Raw genomic sequence first — 19,486 nt, forward strand, 5'->3', positions numbered from 1 at the left:
CCTCTCACCCCTTCGTCTGTGCTGTCTGCTGGTTGTAGAAGGCCTCTGTTCATGTTTCCGTCTTTCCCTCACCTCTTGTTTTCTGCCCCACTCAAAGACAAAATCACGGAGCATCTTCCTGCGCTTCACCGTGTCCTCTTCCTCCCACAAACAAATGTATGCGGGATCTTTCAAGGCACAGTAAGATTCATCACTGTCAGAAGACGAAGGGCTCTCACTCCTTCGTCTGTGCTGCCTCCAGGTGATGCAAGGTTCGTCATATTCAGAAGGCGAAGGGCTCTCACCCCTTTGTCGGCAAATCTTCATGGTGGTCAAAGGTTCATCTTCTTCACAAGACAAAGATCTCTCACCTCTTTGTCTGCATTCCTTCATGTTTGTAGAAGGGTCAGTGTTTTCACAGAATGAAAGTCTCTCACCCCTTCGTCTGTGCTTCTCCCTGATGGTGGACGGGCTGATGTCTTCACAAGACAAAGATCTCTCATGCCTTTGTCCCTGCTCCTTCCAGATCATGGGAGGGCCAAGATCTCCAGTGGGTGAAGGTCTCTCTCCCCTTGGATCAGATCTCTGCATGGAAGAGGTCTGAGGTCCTGGAGACCAAGGTCTTGTAAAGGATTTTACTTGAGAACTGGATGTATTCATACTTGTGATGCGTTTGTATACTGACGACGTAGAACTGCAGACAGAAACACACACAACAGTCAGCATTTCACTGATAATTATCAGAAGTGCTACAATGAGAGTGTACCCTTTAAATAATATTTATCATGTTATCTAGTAAAGAAACTGCAGGTCACAAATACAACATTTTCAAACTTTTCAACCAATGTCAGATTTCTTCTAGCACAAAGAAAATCTATGCATTTAATCCCTTTTTGCAAACATGCAATTTAGGCAACAAGTATAACAAATTTTACAACTTAAAATTATCTCGTCCAAGAGAAAAAAAAATGCATTTCTCCTGATTACAGCAGAAGATACTAATTTTAATGTAATGTTATGAGGACTGTAACTAATGAAAAAAGTGACTCACTTAAGAAGAAAACAGAGGAAAAGTAAACTCCCTGCTTCCTTATCAAAATACAGTTCTAGTAAACAGAAAAAAGTGAGTAAAAAAGTAGTTTTGTCCCAGCTGCAGGGTGGTCTTACCTCTCCAAATGTTGATTTGGGAATGAGTTCAGAATTCATTTTTCTTGTAGTTAAGCAAATGCAGCATTCTGTTTCATTCTGATGTCACAGATCAGAATGGAACGGAACATCAGGGTTCTGTTCCAGCTGTCAGTTCTGTTCTTAATGAACACACTTCATCACTTCATCTAGCCAAAGTTATCCTGTCAGCCCAGGTATTTAACTACAAATATATTCATTACCAACCTCTGGGCCCTCACCAGTGCTGTTCATTCTGCATCAGTGATACACTGCTGGGCCCTGTACATACAGTTTAATGCAAAACAACTCCCTCAACAAATAGACAGCATCTCTTCACATGTTTTCATCTGCAGATGTATCAACTTGTAATAAACTATCAACAGATACTGATCTAGTTTTAGTGGAGTTCACTTGCCTGCCAAAATACTCATGTGACACACAGACAGTGTGAAAGTTATGTTAAGGTGTACGATGAAACAAGCAGGAAATCTAGTTATCAGTCACAGTTATAAGATATATGGAAGTCCTAATGTCAAGGTCTCCAGCTGTGTTTTTCTTGTGTGAATGCACTGTTCTTCAGGAACAGCTCTTGTACACATTATAATTTTTTAAAACTTGGTTCTTAACACATTTCTGAGGATGTAGGCAACACAAGCTCATAAACTAATGTAGACTAAAAACAGAAAACAACTGAGAGTTGAATCCATGCAGATGTGTAGAGGCTGTGAACAGTTCTCCTCAGTAGTTCATGTTAGAGCTCCACCTGCAGGACACAACAGTGTAAATACACAGCAGAGCTGCAGTGGATCTCTCCTCAGTTTAACCATCCATTAACTCAAATAAGCTGACTGTGACTATTTAGTGGGACAAAATAATAGAAACACTTCAAATATAACACAGACCTAACAGTCATCAAAATGTCTTATCTTTCTGAAACACACATGGAGGTGATGTGTGGAAAAGTTGAGGTTTGCAGTGCATGTTATGAAAACTGCAGTCAAGCCAGCTGACACTAAAATTGGTGTATGCCCCCTATCTGATAGCTTTGATAGACTAATATTCAGTGTGTGAGTAGTCAGAGATGTCCTGCCCTCAGATATATCAGCCATTGCCGGAAATTGTGGAGCAATTTGTTTTTGCAGCATCAGTTTCAGAAAAGTAACCATGTCAAGGTACAGATGTAGGACTTTTAATGTGAAATGTCTCTAATCTGATACAGTAAACACAGTTTACACGGCGTGTTACAGAATTTATTAGCTTACAATTATCAAATAATATCGTTTGGAGCAGGAATTTAAGTGTAAATGGGTTGATGTACTTAGATGTGATGAGTGCGCATTGATAGTAGGAGTTGTAGAAGGTATCATTTAGAAATAAAAATTTAATGTAAATTTAATATTTTGTTATCAAACTCTCACTCAAGCAATTTGTAAAACCACATTTCGATAAACTTAAATATGTATCTGGAAAGTTTAGGCCTGTGGAGCGTTGTTTTAAAATCCAAACCGTTCTTTGTTGTCCTGGCAACCAACGTTTTTTTTTTATCTTTGCAACGAAACAACTGGTTACATTAAAAACCCAGACCCTATCCCAAATTTACAACAGCCAGTCATGAAAATGGAAAGGCGAACTCCAAAAGGAATAGGAAAGACGGTCCAAGAAAACCCAGACCAGGAACCTGCGACCTCCGCCTCCCAACTACATCACACCGGAGACGGACAGCAATGTTATGTGTCCTCGGTTGGAGAAAATACCCAGTTTGGACACGGCAAGCTACCGCCCATATCCACCTTTTTCAACAAACTACCACTTAGTCAAGGTGGGTCAGCGGTTAGTGGTCGTGCTGAGGGCGGAGTCAAGTCAGAAACAGTCCCTTCAGGTTGCCAGGTTCGTGAAGTGAAGCCGCTTCCGTCCGCTGAACACGCTCTCACCGGGAGGCTGGATGTGCTGAAGACTCTAGCAGCTGGGGAACCCCTGAGCTCAGATCCAGTCCACGTCGCCGACACCTCCCCAAGTCTCGGAGGTACTAGTGGTGCACTCATCAGTTTTACCATCCCGCCAACAGAAGAAGGTACAGTATCCACGTGTGGGATCTGTCAGAGATAGGAAACAATGAATGAATGAACATAAAATGTATAGAATATTCTTAGAAAAGCAAAGTAATGAGATAAACTACTTGGTCAAAATTATAAAGTACTTCTGTACTTAGAGTCAATTTTCTTAAATAATTCAAAAATCTATTTGTTTTCATTCCTTGTAATTTGTGAAAATGGGTTTCTGTAATTGGTTGTAAGTGTCTATAATTAACATAGGGTTGATAATATTGGGTAAATCATCTGCCCCAAGTTATGTATTATGTATTTAATAATTAAAGAATTTGTTGTTATCATGCATCTTTCTTTGTGATAATGTTCTAAAACACACTTTGTGTCTTCTTCTTAATGTGGAATATTTTTCTACAACTGCAAAGGAAACAATCAGTCCCCAAATGTCTCCCTCAGATCTAAGGCAGATGCAGCCTTGCCAAGACAGGAATGGACATATTAAACGACCGATGAATGCCTTCATGGTGTGGTCTCGTATCCACCGATGTGCCCTGCGCAGAGCCTGCCCTGGAGTCAGCTTGACAGACGCCAGTATTCAGCTGGGCTGTGAGTGGTCCAAGCTAAGTATAGAACAGAAGAGGCCCTACTATGAAGTGGCTGAACAACTGAAAAACATGCATAAGCAGCTATTCCCTGGTATGAACATACACATACTGTACATGATGTAGCATGAATGATAAACTTTTAATTTGCACTTACTCTGGCTCTCCTGATTTGTTGTATCATGCCAGATTATGAGTTTTGCCCCCAGAGAAGGAAAGGCAGAGAACATTTGTCTTTAGGACAGGGAGCAAGACAGGACCCCGGCGTTTCCTCTTTTGTCTCACAGTCCACAATTCCAGCTCAGTCAGAGTTGCAGGATCTTGCCATGTACCTGTACCCCACCCTGATGCCCTGCACAGTGGGCTACTATCCTTACCCATCTTTTTGCCCATATCATGCAGTGGGCCTGTACTCCAGGGTCCACATCCAGTGTTCAAGGTTAAGCTTCTTCAGTGTTACATTAAACTTAACATGACTTCATGATGATCTAAGGATGCAGTTGAGCATTTTGTAATTTACTTGCTGCATGTTTATATTTTCCACAGACACCAAAATGCCTGCAGCTCCATGGAGGAAGTGCAGAATTACCCTGACACTCACCAGCCGAGGGGCGCAACAGCTCTGGCCATAGAACATCATCTAGCTGATGTTAGCAATGAATTCCTCAGTGAATCAACTGCAACAGCAGAGAGCCTAGCCCAGCCTGACATTGTCACCAACAGCAAAGTGGAGGTCAAATGCGAGGATGATGTTGATATTGTTGGACTGCTTTAAGAGACGTTCAGTTTTTAGAAGGATTTATCTACACTTTAACTGATCTAACTAATAAAATGTTCTGTCTTTGGGCTGCATGATATGTGGTGTTTGTGACTCAATGCAAAGCTCATCCAAACAAAATGATATCTGTCGACCATGGACAGACCACTGTGTTTAAAAACAAAACAAAACAAACAAAAAACTTATGTTACACTTATGTTGCACTTTACATAAGTAGTTCCATAAGTGAAAGATAAAGATAAAAATTCTCCACCACTGGTTACATTAATACTATTTTTAAATAGGGCTATTTCGTTCCTGTGGCAATATCTACCACTGCCCACAGCCGTGGGCACACAAAATACCCACAGCATGCAAAATATCTACCACCACAATGAACAGAGAAAAATGATAAACACTAAGGGGACTATGCTAAAAGTGGTACAGATTAGAGTCCCCCTTATTATCAGCAACACCCTGCACACTGCCTGAACAAAGACATAATTAAAAATGGGATACAAGCGGACCAATGAACACTTTGCTAGACCTCCGTGAAAAAAATCACCATCCAATCAGCGCTCACACAGCTCGGACTGCGCTGTGATTGACACCAATGTTTATCCAATACAAGACGTAGATACCGCCGAGGGGTGTTTCCAGGAAGAGAGTGGTTACATTTTCCTGTAATGGCGGACCAGGCAGAGAGCGAGACTATCGGGTTCAACGACAACAGGTCAGAAAAAAGCAAATAAAATGTTAAAATGAGTACCAGCTCAGTAGAATATTAAGCACAAGCTGAGATATTATACTCGGTTGTTGGTTGGTCGAGAGGTTTTGATAAACAGTGGTTTTACTTATGAATGTAGCCACGCTAGCTAACTAGCTTGTAGCTAACTAGCCTGTGTTGCCAAGCGGCTCGCTTCTGCTCACCGCTCGTGGCACGCGGTAAACACCGGCAGCCAGATCAAACACGGACAGATATTTTCCTCTTACACCGGGCTACTTGAATCTCCAGGGCCCTGGGTTCATGTTCAGACACAGCTCCTGTCTAAAATGTTTGTTTTGTGCTCAAATGTTAGTGCATAATATCCCGCTAGCTAAGCTATGCTACATTTATTAGTAAGCAGGGGCGCATAAGTTCACGGCCGTTCAGTGTTTTGAATGGGCTGGCTTTCCGACTGTCTAGTTAGTTATAGATAGACTGATGGAGTGCGATTGTGGTATTTTTGGTCAATCAGGATTGCATTACAAAGAATCCTGCGTTTAAATATGAGGAATTATGAACGCCATAAGCTAGACAACGTTGCATTTTCAGTAACGCATGTCTGCAGCCCTCATACAGTGCTGTGCAAAAGATTTTGGCCTTTTATATGTTTTGATTCTCATCCATCATGCAGTACCACCAGGGAAGCGACAGATCGGTCCCACATTCATTCTGCAGCAGACACAGCCAGAAAACTTTTGCACAGTACTGTACATCAGCTAGCAGAACCATAATTTACAAAAACAGAAATGCTTAATTGTCTTACATAGACAACGGTGATTTAGAAAGTTTTTGTAATAATCTTCCAGAGCCATCGTAGTTTGTACTGCTGCCCTCAGTGCATCTGTCTGAATTTTAAACAAGTACCAAATTATGTTATTTTGCATGAGCAGAAATATATAGATGTTGGGAATATACTGACGTTTTTTGAATATACAGGCAGTTTTGGTGCTTTATTGAACACTATAGATTAAGTACTAAGATGGATTTCTGCCAGAATGATTTTTTTTTCATTTTTCATTATTTGAGAATGGCAGCGGAAAGAGAAGCCTCCAGTGTGACTTCATATCAGTGTGTACTCTGTTATGACCAACAACTTCACAATTTTAAATTTGCCACACAGAAGAGACATTCAGGAAAACATCATGTGATTAATGTGATACCTGCATATCTTTGTCTTTTTGTTGTCCAGTCTCACCTGTAGTTACAATTACTTTCAGCCATTAGAATTACCTGTAGTTTTGTGGAATAGTGTAATAGCAAGTTAGCATGTTAGTATTGATAAAAGTAGTGATATGTAAAGGTTTGTGTCGATGCTACTCAATAATCATCTATTGAACGCTGATTGTAACTCAGTACTACTTTCACATGTTAGAATGGCGCAGCAGGCCGTGCGGTTCCGCGGCCCCGCCCCTGCACCTGCGCCTGCCCAGACCCCAGTGTTGCGAGGCCCACCACCACTCCTTAGGCCACCGCCACCCCCTTTTGGAATGATGAGGGGACCCCCGCCACGACCCCCATTTGCACGTCCACCCTTTGACCCCAACATGCCACCCATACCACCACCAGGCAGCATGCCACCACCCATTGGACCTCCCCACTTACAGGTGACGGTTTCTCATTCTTATACAAAATGCATGTATTTCTTCGTAGAAATGAAGGGTTGTTGAAATGAAAATGAAAACAATAACAGCCATGACGGTGTGGCTTGTAAAAAAAAGAAGAGGAAGAAAAGAAAGGTACAGAGAGAGGAATAGGAAGCATGCACATGTGGAAGCATGCTGTTTGACAGAAAGAGAAATGACATGGAAACTAGACTTTTATCTGGAAATTATTCAGAGTAGTTCAGGGGGATTCTCAGGTTTATCACTGAAGGGTATTGAACCACAATACTGACTGGATTATCTACAGGCTGCCATATGAATGGATCCAATGCATGTTGAGTAGATCAGCATTTAACATGCGTCCCCAGTATAAGAGGGAATTCTTTAACCACAATAACAGATATTATGATATATATATATATATATATATATATATATATATATATATATATATATATATATATATATATATACATTTTTGGTAATAAGTCCTTTGGTCAAGAATATTGGTTAAATACTTTGAAGTGTGTGTTTGTCCAAAGAAAAGGGTGAAATCTTCAGCAGATATATGATCCCCAGCTTGTTTTTGAATTCATATCGATCAGTGGTGCATCGATTTGGCAGACAGTGACTGCAAAGAAATTGACCACAAAGCAAGCTTTAGTCCTAGCATGAATAACAGCAGTATTATCTCTAACACTATTTTTATAGTCTCTTTGACTTCCATCATCCTCTTAATTGATTCTTAGATGCAGTATGATTCTCTCTTGAATGATACGGCACTGATGCATAGATGTCCTAATTTGAATTCATAGGGTTCAATTAGCACAGGCTGCTTATCTGACTGGCAACTTTTCAAGACCCATTGAAGTCACATTTTGGTGGGAGGTGGGATGACTCTTATGGGATAATTTAGATTCCTGGCCCTGTTCATCACAATTTGATAACTGAATGCTGGGTTTCTCTCTCTTGATGCAGAGGCCTCCATTCCTTCCCCCTCCCATCGGTAACCTGCCACCCCCTCCAGGGATGCTGTTTCCTCCTGGGATGCCTCCTGTTCCTACATCTGGAACCCCCGCACTCAACCCTGCAGAGGAGATCTGGGTAGAGAACAAGACTCCAGAGGGAAAGGTAAGCTCAATCATATCTAAGCACATAGTAGCAAGGCTGTACTGGTTTATGCAGTCTGGAAAAGGATGGAGAATTAATTAATGATTACACAAAAGTATGTTGAAATATTAAGTATAGCTCTAAGTATAATGCTGACGTGCTGGTTTAAATGGTATGAGTATTATGAGGGGCTGTGTGATGATGCAGAGCTTTTAGTCCATAGGAAAGTATTAAACTGATTTTAGATTTTACAGGGCTGATCTAATGGGCCTAATCTCTTGATTGCACTTAAATATTTTTGCAGGAGGAAGTACCATTACACACACATATACACACATACCAGGGTTTTCCGTAAGTGCAGGCTGCTGACCATGTGGCTGGACATTGAAACATTGTCAGCCTTCTACTTTCTTACTGTTACAAGTTACATTACTGCTGCTTTTTTAAAATAATATTTAAACTTTAATCTTTAACTGGATGAAGGATTTTTGGTTCTTCGGAGAAACAAGCTGAGCAAAAATCCGCTCTTACAGTCCCTTGACATTTTGTCCGTTGAACAGCATCACAGAGAAACACTGGTTAAACAGCTTTGTTCAGTGTTTTTTGTTTTTTAAGTTTCTTAATTACTTGGTCCTTTGTTTTGAAGAGGAGACCTCTGTGGATAATTCGGCTCCCAGTGAAAACCTTCTGAACGATAAGCACTGAAGGAATCCCACAATAAAAACAAGCTGAGCATGTAGGAACAAGTTATGCTAATGTTAGCGTTAAAGTCAGCGGCTGAAAACCTGAACAATGAACACAAAAGGAATCTGAACCTAGAAACACGACACGTAACGACTTATATGAGTCGTCTAAAATAAGTCAGTGTAAGTGTCAATATAGTCAACAAAACTGAATATCACAATATTAAAAAATGCCAAGTTACAAGTATTTTCTTGTCTCTTATCCCTTCCACAGGCATATTACTATAACGCCAGGACCAGAGAGTCGTCATGGAGTAAACCAGATGGTGTGAAGATCATCCAGCAGTCTGAACTCAACCCTCTTCTTGTAGCGGGGGCTGCAGGGTCAGGTGCAAGTGTTGGAGTGACTGCAGCTGCCAGCTCAAGCAGTGTCAACACTACAGCCAGCACGGCAGCAGCAGCCTCCCCTACCCAAGTCCCATCCACAACCCCCTCCCGCACACTCACCTCCAGTCCAGACTCCACCAGCTCCCCCTCCCCTTCTGTGACCATTGCAGGTAAATACACAGTCTTTTATCAAGCAGACACATGTCCACACACGCAAAAGCAAAAATAAAAATCCTCTTTTTTTGTCCTTTTTTGTCCCCAAAAGCCACTGTTGTAGCAGACCTAACCCCTGTTGCCACAGTGACCTCAACTGTCGCTGTGTCTCCAGTCACTGTGGTGACTGTTTCCACGGTGCCATCACCTGTTACGGCGGTGCAGACTGTGCCACTGCTGCCTGCAGCCCTGCCTCACAGTGTGGCCCAGCCCACTGCAGCCATACCTGCCTTCCCCCCTGTCATGGTGCCACCTTTCAGGGTGCCCTTGCCAGGCATGCACATTCCTCTACCAGGTAAGAACTGCAAACTAAGAGCAAGAAACGAACAGGCCATAATATCCAGCTGCTATCACTATGCTACTAACCAGTAGTTTATATGTATGTATATAAGAATTTAAGAGAGACTCTAGATGATGGTAAAAAAATTTAGATTTTACATTTATAGCCTGGTAATTGATACTGTAGAGTTTCCACCAGAAAGAACGAGGGGTTTACAGAATACATCGTATTGGATCCAGATAAATAGTCCTACAGTAAATATGTCAATGAGTTATGTAGCAGATTTATTACTCAGACTCTAGTGCAGAATTTTGGTTTTAGGCTGACATTTAGAAAGTAGAGATGTCCTGAAACAAACCTGAGGCACTGGAGTGATGAGGCTATGTTTTTTTGGCTAAAATGAAGCAGAACAAATGGCGATCAGTTCATTACTACACTCTACTGAATTTTGTCCACCTCAGCCTGCTCAAGAGCAGCAGTGTACAAAACATTTAGGCAACATTTTCTCATTTTTAGTCTGCGCTGACCATTGCTTTCACCTTTTTAAAATATCAGCTTTGACCAATTAACGTTAATTCTGTGAGTAATTCAATGATGAAACAAAATGAAGTGTGTTGGGTCTGTGCGTCTATACTCAGACAAAGATGATTTGTGAAGTAAGAAGCTCCACTCCACTATTGTGAGTTGACTTTGTTTCTGTAGCTTCAACAACTCCAACAGAGCAATAAGTCTTCTCTCTTGCTGATTGCATCTCATGGTTAAACTTTCAGTCATTACAGATCATTAATTTAAGATAACCAAAAACCTTGATTGGGACATCCCCAGTGGTTTGTTTAGCTGTGCTAGTGTTTTTGTTTACAGTCCACGTGGAAACTCTGATTCAGCATTCTGGGCACATTTATGATGGTAACAGTAAATGTGGGTAGCTGGTGGACTCCCATTCTTGCTGTAATTGGAACACCACAGAAGGTTGGGATTTTTTTTGTGGTGACAGAGACATTCACTCGCAGTTTATCCATATAAATGTCTAAAATGACTTTCAACCAGATAAGGGATAATGGATAACTCTTTTTAGTTAGTCCACAGATTTGTCAGGCAACATTTTGTTCAAAGGTCACATAACAAGAAGTCTTGAGTGCAGTGGTTTAAATTTAAACGTAGTCTAATGTAAATGCTCTTGTTAGTCCTCCATGCTTGCTTTGAGTCTTTTCTGTGGCTTTTCTCTTCTCCTCTGTCACATGTCCTCTTTAATTCCTTCTCTGTCCTCCATTATGACATGATTTTGATTAAATTGGTCAGTTTCCTCAACTTATTGTGTTCTCTGTGGACAAAGCGTCTGGAATAATCAGCATTACAATCAGATGGGACTAAGTTGAGAGGGGTTAGGGCTGTTGTTTATTCAGCTGATAAGTATCAGAGGGAGCTTCTGACTTTGCGATTTGTGGTTTTCCAACATTATGCATTCACTCTTGTTCTTTCTTTTCTTTATATCAAAATGTAAATCGAAAGGCCTTGAAATAAATCCTAACTTAGACTGTAAACCCATGTTTCTATTCTGTGCTCTCAAAATACATTACAAGCACATAAATGTCAACAGAGACTTAACAGTGATGCACATTCCAATATTTGGGTGTGTGTTTGTCTGAGTGGGGCCACACACACAAACTCTTACAAACCATGGTAGCTGATGTCTAGTGTCCTGCTGTGATGCTTGCTTGTCCATTGTTCTTTCAGGTGTAGCAATGATGCAGATAGTAGGTGCACCCTGTGTAAAGGCAGGCCCCAGCGCCAACGGTAAACACCCAGCCGCTCGCCTCTCAGACCTACAGTAGATGGCATGGTAGTGAATGATGTCTACATGAGTCATATGGGAACCCTCAAACAGTGGCACGGTGGTGAATGCTGTGAACATGATCCATTCGGTGTACAGTCGTGAAATTTCTTCCATTTCAACAAACAGAAGCAGAATACTTAGGTTGATTGTTATTATTCTCACAGACTTCGCATGATTAGTTTACTCTGGATTGAATACGCCACATAAAACATTTAATCACCAACATATTTTTCTTCACTAACTGATTTAAGCACTTTTGTTTGCGCGCTGTCCCCAGGAACTGGTAGGGAATTGTTTTGCTCTGTTCACTGTGACTGGTAAATGAGAGTACACTTGAAAATCAGCAGCCAAATTGTTAGAATGGGCCAAGTCACTGATTGTTAGGGTCAGTCTTTTTTTTTTCTTTTTAAGGTGTGTGGTTGAATACTGCAAACAAGCCAAGACAGAGACCATGTTTGTAAGGACAGTCCCATTAATGCTAGCTGTGGCTGAGTAGTGCTTCAGTAGTGTTAACAGTTAGGACTACGTGTTGTGGTCATGTGGTTGTCCTCTTTTTGTGGCATGGTTGTGTGTGTGGTCACTGCTTTTTATTTGTTTGTGTATGTGGCCTGTGTATGTTGTTAATAAGTTATGTTTAGACTTCAGCAGTTTCTTCCCCAGAAAGATAATATTTTATATTCACTCATTCATCTAATAATCTACATCTACATGACTCGACAAACACTTACAGGCTTCCACTTCTTTTCAAGTTGCAGTGAATTAGTCTTATTCTGCCTGTGAAGCTCACTCTCTTACCTCTGGTCTTCCTAATACATGTTGTTGATTGTACAAAAGGGCAACCTGCAATTTGACATTTCACAAAATTATGTATAAACTAATGCCTTTTCTAGAGTTTAGTCCACTGCAACTACTATTAGTGGCTCAGACAGAAAGATGACTGTCAGCCAATCACACTCTGTCTCTTTCCTCTCGGACCAATTACAGGTATGCTCCCTGGTATGGGCCCGCCTTTAGTTTCCATGATGCACCCCCAGCTGGCTCTCTCAGCAGCTCCCGCCTCCATGGCTGGATCGTTGCAGCTCCCCGAGTGGTCAGAGTACAAAACAGCTGATGGGAAAACGTACTACTACAACAACCGAACACTGGAGTCCACCTGGGACAAACCACAGGCGCTAATAGAGAAAGGTACACCCTGGGGACTAATACACACACATACTGACTTTGTCAGCTCTGATAAGATCATCATCTGTGATCCACCATGTTAACTATGTTCATTATAAATGTCATACTATGACTGGTGTGACCAGTATGACTTCTTGAGTTGGGTTGATTTCCAGTATCAGCTGTGCCCTAACTAGGCCTCTAACTAGCTGAGTCAGGAGAAAAGCCCCAAAATACAGGGCATGTCAGTCCTGACTTCTTAGTCTAAAAAAAGGTCTTAAAGTAGGTCCTAAGTTTGTGAGAAGTTAGAGGCAGTCACTAAGACCTGCTCACTGGCAATGATGTGCTGCAGGTAATATGTTTCATTGCGTTAGTGATGTTTCAGTCAGCTTTTGTAAAGCATTTATGGAAACAATATGAAACCCTGGCAGAATTGATTAAAAGCTTTACTTGTTGAGCTACACTAAACCATTTTTACTTACTACATTACTTACTTATTCTTACTTATTCTACCATTGTGTTTGTATGACTTTTTCTCCTCTCTGACCTCAGAAAAAGAAGCAGAAAAGGCCAAGGAGCGTCTCGCCCAGGAGGAAGCTGAGGCGATGGAGATGGAGGATGAAGAGAACAAAACAGAAAACACTAATAATGAGAAAGAGGTATGTGATTCAACAACATAAAACAGATGTGTTCTCTGTCTCAGATTTTGAAATTCAAACATGCTTTGTTGCTCAGACAATAATTGAATACAGTATGATGTAAGAAGTATACATTTATAATTTTCCCAAATGTAAGCAGTAAAGACATCCACACTGATATGGGGGTTTTCAAACCATGAGTGAGAGTTGCAATAGGGAGAGACGTGTTTGAAAAAGAACAAAAACTTCATCATTGTAGTTTGTCCTCCCTGTTAGTGGACAGCTCATGGACGCACATAGGGGACTTTTAAACTCATATTGGTCAATTGCCACAGTTTGCAGCAAAACTCACACTCCCTCCTGCTGTCAGATCTGAACATTCAGATACAATGCATATATTTGTGGATTCAACATGACCCACACTTTCCAGGGAAGTCAATCAGTTATCCTTAGAAATGATGGAAAAAACACTCCAGAACTTTCCTGAGAATTATCATGTTTTTACATTTTCTTCAACATTAAAATGATACAGTGTCAGTTGTGTGTACACCCATTGGAAGACTGCAAACTGGAGCTCCTAATAGCTAATTCGGCATACTTTTAATGGTGCCAATTTGCCAAAATATAAACAAATTTTAGGAAATGTATTTTCTTTAATGTTTGTCACAATTGCAATATTTTTTTTCTCTCTATCTCTCTGCCAAGGAGCCTAAAGAGGAGGAGATGACAGAGGAGGAAAAAGCAGCTCAGAAAGCCAGGCCAATAGCCACCAACCCTATCCCTGGCACACCATGGTACACACAACCACATCACAGCCCACATTATCTCTCCTCACTACTATAATGCAATACATTTAATGCATATTTATTTTCTCCTCTAATATCTGTGCTGCCTGTTGATGGCTGTGTATGTCTGTCTATTGGTATCAGGTGTGTGGTATGGACGGGTGATGATCGTGTGTTTTTCTACAACCCGACAACACGGCTGTCCATGTGGGACCGACCCGAGGAGCTGGTTGGACGAGCTGATGTTGACAAGCACATCCAGGAGCCGCCGCACAAGAGAGGCCTGGAAGATGGCAAAAAGACAGGTGAGGACGCAGTCAGTGGTTATGACATTGAACACAGAACTTGATCTTTGTGCTTGGTTGGTAATCTGGAGCAGTTACCTTTTCTAAGGCACAAAACCAGTGGCTAGAGAAATATAGTTGCACTAATAGTTTTTATACTTAGAAAGGCATTTTTATGGTTTGTTTTGTCATGGGTACAGTGATTTTGATATTAAAAAATCATTAGTGCTGCTATCACTTCTAAACACTGTATGCTACAGTGTCTGATGTATTGGTTTTATGTTTGTGTGTTCGTACACAGGAATAAGTAAGGAAGAGCCAGAATTAGCCATTGCTACTGAAGAGAATCAGGACGAGGAGCCAACCAAAGCCAAGAAGAGGAAGTAAGAATCTCATTACTTAATGTTAAAGGGCTGTAAATCTTTAACGAGTAAAGTTGTCTCTCTCAAAAAATACTGTCAGTCTTCCTTAGCCATCTTCTTGCCTTTATCTTTCTTTTTTCCCGCCTCATCTGTTCATTCTCACTGATAATTCTCTCACCACCTTGTGACCGTTTGTGTCTTCACCTTCACAGGAAGGAGGATGTGAAGGAGGCAGACTCGGAGAAGGAAGCAGCGATGGAGGCCGAGCTCAGAGCTGCCAGAGAACGAGCTATAGTGCCGCTGGAGGCCAGGATGACCCAGTTCAGAGAAATGCTGCTGGAGAGAGGCGTAATGCTGTTTTTTAATTTCTATTCCTGAAATTCTATTCCTGGGCTTTTAGGCACTTAGGCAGGCCCAAGAGAGACAGGCAAAACCTGCATTCATTGATGTTTTCTCTTTTACATGTAGGTGTCTGCATTCTCAACCTGGGACAAAGAGCTTCATAAGATTGTGTTTGATCCACGTTATCTTCTGCTCAACCCAAAAGAAAGAAAACAGGTTCAGTATCTTCCTCAGTGTTAGTCTTTCTCGCCTCTTTACATTGTTGTCATCACCACAAAAAGATCATTTTTAAAAATAGTCAGTCAGTCATAGTTTTGTGATCATGTCCACTTCAGGTGTTTGATCAGTATGTGAAGACGCGAGCAGAGGAGGAGAGGAAGGAGAAGAAGAACAAGCTGATGCAGGCCAAAGACGAGTTCAGGAGGATGATGGAGGACGCGAAGCTCACACCCAGGTAAAGGGACAGGCCTGGTTTTTCTTTCCTATTGTGCTGAAGAGACTATTTATTAAAAGTTTTTTTGTTTTTGTTGTTTTTTTTTAACAGAACAACATTTAGTGAATTTGCAGTGAAGCACGGCCGAGACCCACGATTTAAGACCATAGAGAAGATGAAGGACAGGGAGGCTATCTTTGTGGAGTTCATCACTGCAATGAGGAAGAGAGAGAAAGAGGACTCAAAGTCCAGAGGAGAGAAGGTATTGCTCACTCACATGCAAATATTAATGTAAAGGAGCTCTGTCTAGAACAAGAATATAGTGGGGTGGGGGGTTGGGTTGGGTTAAAGAGGTTGAGTGACATCTGCCCTGGTTCCTGGTCTACTGCTGACCGTGGTTTTTGGACAGATTTCGAATTCATTTTGATGTGTGTATGTTTGGTCCCAGGTGAAGCAAGACTTCTTTGATCTCCTAAATGAGCAGCACATAGAGGGAGGCCAGCGGTGGAGCAAAGTTAAAGAGAGGCTGGAGACCGACCCACGATACAAGTCTGTGGACAGCTCGGCACTCAGAGAAGAACTTTTCAAACAGTACATGGAAAAACAAGCCAAGGTAGGAGCTTCTGTGTGTGTTTGACTTTGGTGTGGGGATCACTCAAATACAGCAAGAGGATGGTTTTATGGTTGATATGCTCATGATATCTGATCTGCATGAGAGCAGCTATAGTACAGCATTGAACTTAACAATTGTTCATATACCTTTATAAATGAGTGGGTGTAAGTGTGTAATAGACTTTTTCTGCAGCCTATGGATAACTTTGTCATTAAGCAGTGATTTACAGCTCTCTGTTTAAGCACAGTCCTCATTGAGTGGGTTTCCATCTCTCCAAACATGAGTGGAAAAAATCTTAAAATATCACAAATAGAATTTTCATGCTTGGCTGAGGTGGAAAGGTTAGTGTATTGATAAAAGCAAAGTTCGACAAAATGCATTGGGAACAGACATAGTGAATTAATCATGGGACCGACTGAAGGTTCTGCTTTACTGAAGGGAGAAAAAAGACAAAAACATCAGATTGGAGGAGCAATGAGGAGACAGTAACTTTCCTCAAATTAATACATAGACAAACTTAAATGTCTTTCTCCACATTGGTTCATTGACACACCAAACTGGAGACTCAGCTCCACCTGCTGTTAATGTCCATGAACCTCCTTCTAATATTCGCATAAGAGTAGTGGATGGAAGCATTCATAAATTAGCTTTTTCTCCTCAGTAGTCTTGAAATTTTCCTAAAAAATTTGCGCTGAAATGTGATGGATGCATAGTTATATGTAACAAACAAAACTGACACACACCATGTGCATCATCCCCCACAGAGTGTGGACATCGAGAAGGAGCGGGAGTTGGAGCGGCAGGCTCGTATCGAGGCCAGTCTCCGGGAGAGGGAGCGCGAGGTGCAGAAGGCCCGATCAGAACAGACCAAAGAGATTGACCGGGAAAGGGAGCAGCACAAGAGGGAGGAGGCCATCCAACATTTCAAAGCTCTCATGTCCGACATGGTGAGATGTTCTGCAGATTTTTATTAACCAATAAAATATGCTGTATTGTCATCAAACAAATGTATGATATTTTAATTTTTGTTTGCCCTAATCTATTTTTGTCCTCACCAGTTTGCTATTTGTCACTTTTTAATAAGACTTAATAAGAAAAATGAAGAAGTAACTACTGAATCTAATAATGTGGACACAACATAGTTGTATCTCCAGGTCCTGCAGAAACAAGTTGGATGTTACAGTCACAATTTGACTGCAGGGATCATGTTGAAGCACTTAAAACATTTGAGACATGTAAATGCATTGGCAGGAGCAGAGTTTTAACTAGAGCCTCTCAAATAATATAGTTTTACTTTTTGCCAGAATCTGTGTTTCCTTGGAGCATCAAATGATATTTACATTTTCTCTGCATTTAAATAGTTTTTTGTTCATTCATTCCTCAGGTACGTTCTTCAGATGCGACATGGTCGGACACACGTCGAAACCTGCGGAAGGACCATCGCTGGGAATCGGCATCGCTGCTGGAGAGAGAGGAGAAGGAGAAATTGTTTAATGAGCACGTAGAGGCTCTGGCCAAGAAAAAGAAAGAACATTTCAGGCAGCTACTGGACGAGACAAGCATGGTGAGAAGTGAAAACATGAAGCGAGAGAGGTGCTAAAAACCAGAGAATTTGCCAGTTATCTGTCTCTGTTCATGTGCTTTATACAAGATTTTTAACAACCTGGGCTGCTTTGATCATTTTATGCGCCTATTGAAAGATCTTGTTTGTGTTGTAGATCACTCTGACAACTACATGGAAGGAGGTAAAGAAGGTCATCAAGGAGGATCCTCGTTGTATTAAGTTCTCCTCCAGTGACAGAGTAAGACTTTTAATGGGAAACCTCCCAGCTGTTGTCTTTTTATTTTTTATGATTAGAAGGTATTATGGTGTGAGTTCAGTTACTTTACACATGCATTTTGATTGAGTTTTTGTATGTAATGTTGTGTTCATCTGCCTGTGTAGAAGAGACAACGTGAGTTTGAAGACTACATCAAAGACAAGTACATCACAGCCAAAGCTGACTTCAGAACCCTTCTAAAGGAGACAAAGTTCATTACCTACAGGTCTGTACACTCACTGTCACATACTAGACAGACATAATCAAAACAAATGACATTAATCGCAGTTAAATATAATATAATAATAATAATATAATATATTGTTATTTTAGATGCAGTTTCAGGTCATTTCTGACTATATTAAGCCGATCGTGAGACAAACATTTCAAATGTATTTGTCATGGTTCCCATGTGTGCTTGACATCATTGAAAGTTTGTGAATTTGAGACATAAATAGATACTGGTCATTGAAAGGGTTTGAACTGGGGTGACCTGATGGCTGAATGGTGAGGGCGCATTCCACATGAGTGCGTATGCCCTGAGCAGCAGGTCCCCAGTTTGACTCCTGCCCAGCTGAACCATTTACTGCATGTCATTCCCCTACTCTCTCCCCTATGTTTGTCTCTTTAATCTCTACCATCAGTTAAAACCAAAAGGGCCAAAAAATCTGAACAAAAATAGAATCTTTTCTTTTGGCTCTTTTTGGCTTAATAACTTTGGTAAATGATTGGAAAATACTTTTAACAAGTAGGATTATACAGAGAGGATATTTAAGACAGTGTGACTGTTCTACCTTCTGCCTGTCTCACATCCTTCCCTCCCCCAGGTCGAGAAAGCTGATCCAGGAGTCAGAGCAGCATCTGAAGGACGTGGAGAAGATCCTTCAGAATGACAAGCGGTACCTTGTCCTGGAGTGTGTCCCAGAGGAGCGCAGGAAGCTCATCATGTTCTACATCGAAGACCTAGACCGTCGCGGCCCGCCACCTCCCCCCACCGCCTCTGAGCCCACCCGACGCTCTACCAAGTGACCAATCAAGCCCTACTCCTCCTTGTCCTCCCTTTGGCCAGAGCATGACCTCCCCCAACACCCCCTGAACCCCACCCTCCAGGCCCACAGCTGGCCTCGCAGTGTTATTACTGGGGGTTATGTTGCTTAGAGATGTACCATAGAGATGAACGGTTAAGGTCTCTGTGTTATGTCGCCTCTTAGCCCTGAAATAGCCCTGCATTTAAGGCAAAAGCAGGGAACAGAGGTTACCTGATCTCAAGGTGACCCTTGACCCCTCACCTCTGACTGACCATATTAGAGGGAGAGAGGGATAGTGATGAGGCTGCTGCCTGAGCAGCCACAGAGGTGTAAGATAACTGATGTAAATGAAGTTGAGTGTGTGTGTGGGAGTGCGTCTGTGTGTGTCTGTGAGTGTGTGAGCATGTGTCTGAGGCGTCCTTAAGCCTTACTGCTCCACTGTGCCAGTCATTGTTTCAGCGGCTCAGTGTGAATGTTAGTTTCTGCTCAGTGGTTTACTCCGATGTTGCAGCAGTTTCTCTGTTGAATGAAATAAAGGCAACTTCCACTGTTTTTCAATATGTTGTCCTGTTGATTTCTTTTTTAAAGCTGCATCA

The 19,486-nt window shown here is 41.5% G+C and overlaps 2 protein-coding genes across 3 annotated transcripts; both read left to right on the plus strand.

The window, feature by feature from the left end:
- Positions 1-2,403: 2,403 nt before the first annotated feature.
- Positions 2,404-4,665, plus strand: LOC108893829 (transcription factor Sox-2). Its single transcript, XM_018692226.2, has 4 exons — positions 2,404-3,217; positions 3,648-3,887; positions 3,983-4,232; positions 4,340-4,665. The coding sequence occupies exons 1-4, from the start codon at positions 2,758-2,760 to the stop codon at positions 4,566-4,568; spliced, it is 1,179 nt and encodes a 392-aa protein (XP_018547742.1). The 5' UTR covers positions 2,404-2,757; the 3' UTR covers positions 4,569-4,665.
- Positions 4,666-5,184: 519 nt separating this feature from the next.
- tcerg1b (transcription elongation regulator 1b (CA150)) lies at positions 5,185-19,448 on the plus strand. 2 transcript variants are annotated; one of them, XM_018692224.2, is made up of 21 exons: positions 5,185-5,283; positions 6,689-6,920; positions 7,896-8,048; positions 8,985-9,267; positions 9,363-9,605; positions 11,325-11,384; positions 12,409-12,609; positions 13,138-13,244; positions 13,929-14,017; positions 14,153-14,313; positions 14,594-14,675; positions 14,867-15,002; positions 15,123-15,212; positions 15,332-15,450; positions 15,541-15,691; positions 15,878-16,042; positions 16,807-16,989; positions 17,427-17,606; positions 17,761-17,844; positions 17,988-18,088; positions 18,690-19,448. In XM_018692224.2, exons 1-21 carry the CDS (start codon positions 5,237-5,239, stop codon positions 18,889-18,891), a joined length of 3,069 nt encoding a protein of 1,022 aa, XP_018547740.1. In that variant the 5' UTR covers positions 5,185-5,236; the 3' UTR covers positions 18,892-19,448. The 2 variants fall into 2 exon arrangements, with proteins under 2 accessions (XP_018547740.1, XP_018547741.1); XM_018692225.2 differs by lacking the exon at positions 11,325-11,384.
- Positions 19,449-19,486: the final 38 nt, after the last annotated feature.

The sequence above is a fragment of the Lates calcarifer genome, linkage group LG20 (assembly GCF_001640805.2).
Source record: "Lates calcarifer isolate ASB-BC8 linkage group LG20, TLL_Latcal_v3, whole genome shotgun sequence".
NCBI classification, from domain to species: domain Eukaryota; kingdom Metazoa; phylum Chordata; class Actinopteri; family Centropomidae; genus Lates; species Lates calcarifer.

Coding starts and splice junctions, on each gene's coding strand:
- LOC108893829 (XM_018692226.2), top strand. CDS start 2,758: ATGAAAATGGAAAGGCGAACTCCAAAAGGAATAGGAAAGACGGTCCAA. Junction 3,218..3,647: donor CATCCCGCCAACAGAAGAAG/GTACAGTATCCA, acceptor TGTCTCCCTCAG/ATCTAAGGCAGATGCAGCCT. Junction 3,888..3,982: donor GCATAAGCAGCTATTCCCTG/GTATGAACATAC, acceptor GTATCATGCCAG/ATTATGAGTTTTGCCCCCAG.
- tcerg1b (XM_018692224.2), top strand. CDS start 5,237: ATGGCGGACCAGGCAGAGAGCGAGACTATCGGGTTCAACGACAACAG. Junction 14,314..14,593: donor GGAAGATGGCAAAAAGACAG/GTGAGGACGCAG, acceptor GTTCGTACACAG/GAATAAGTAAGGAAGAGCCA. Junction 15,451..15,540: donor GACGCGAAGCTCACACCCAG/GTAAAGGGACAG, acceptor TTTTTTTAACAG/AACAACATTTAGTGAATTTG.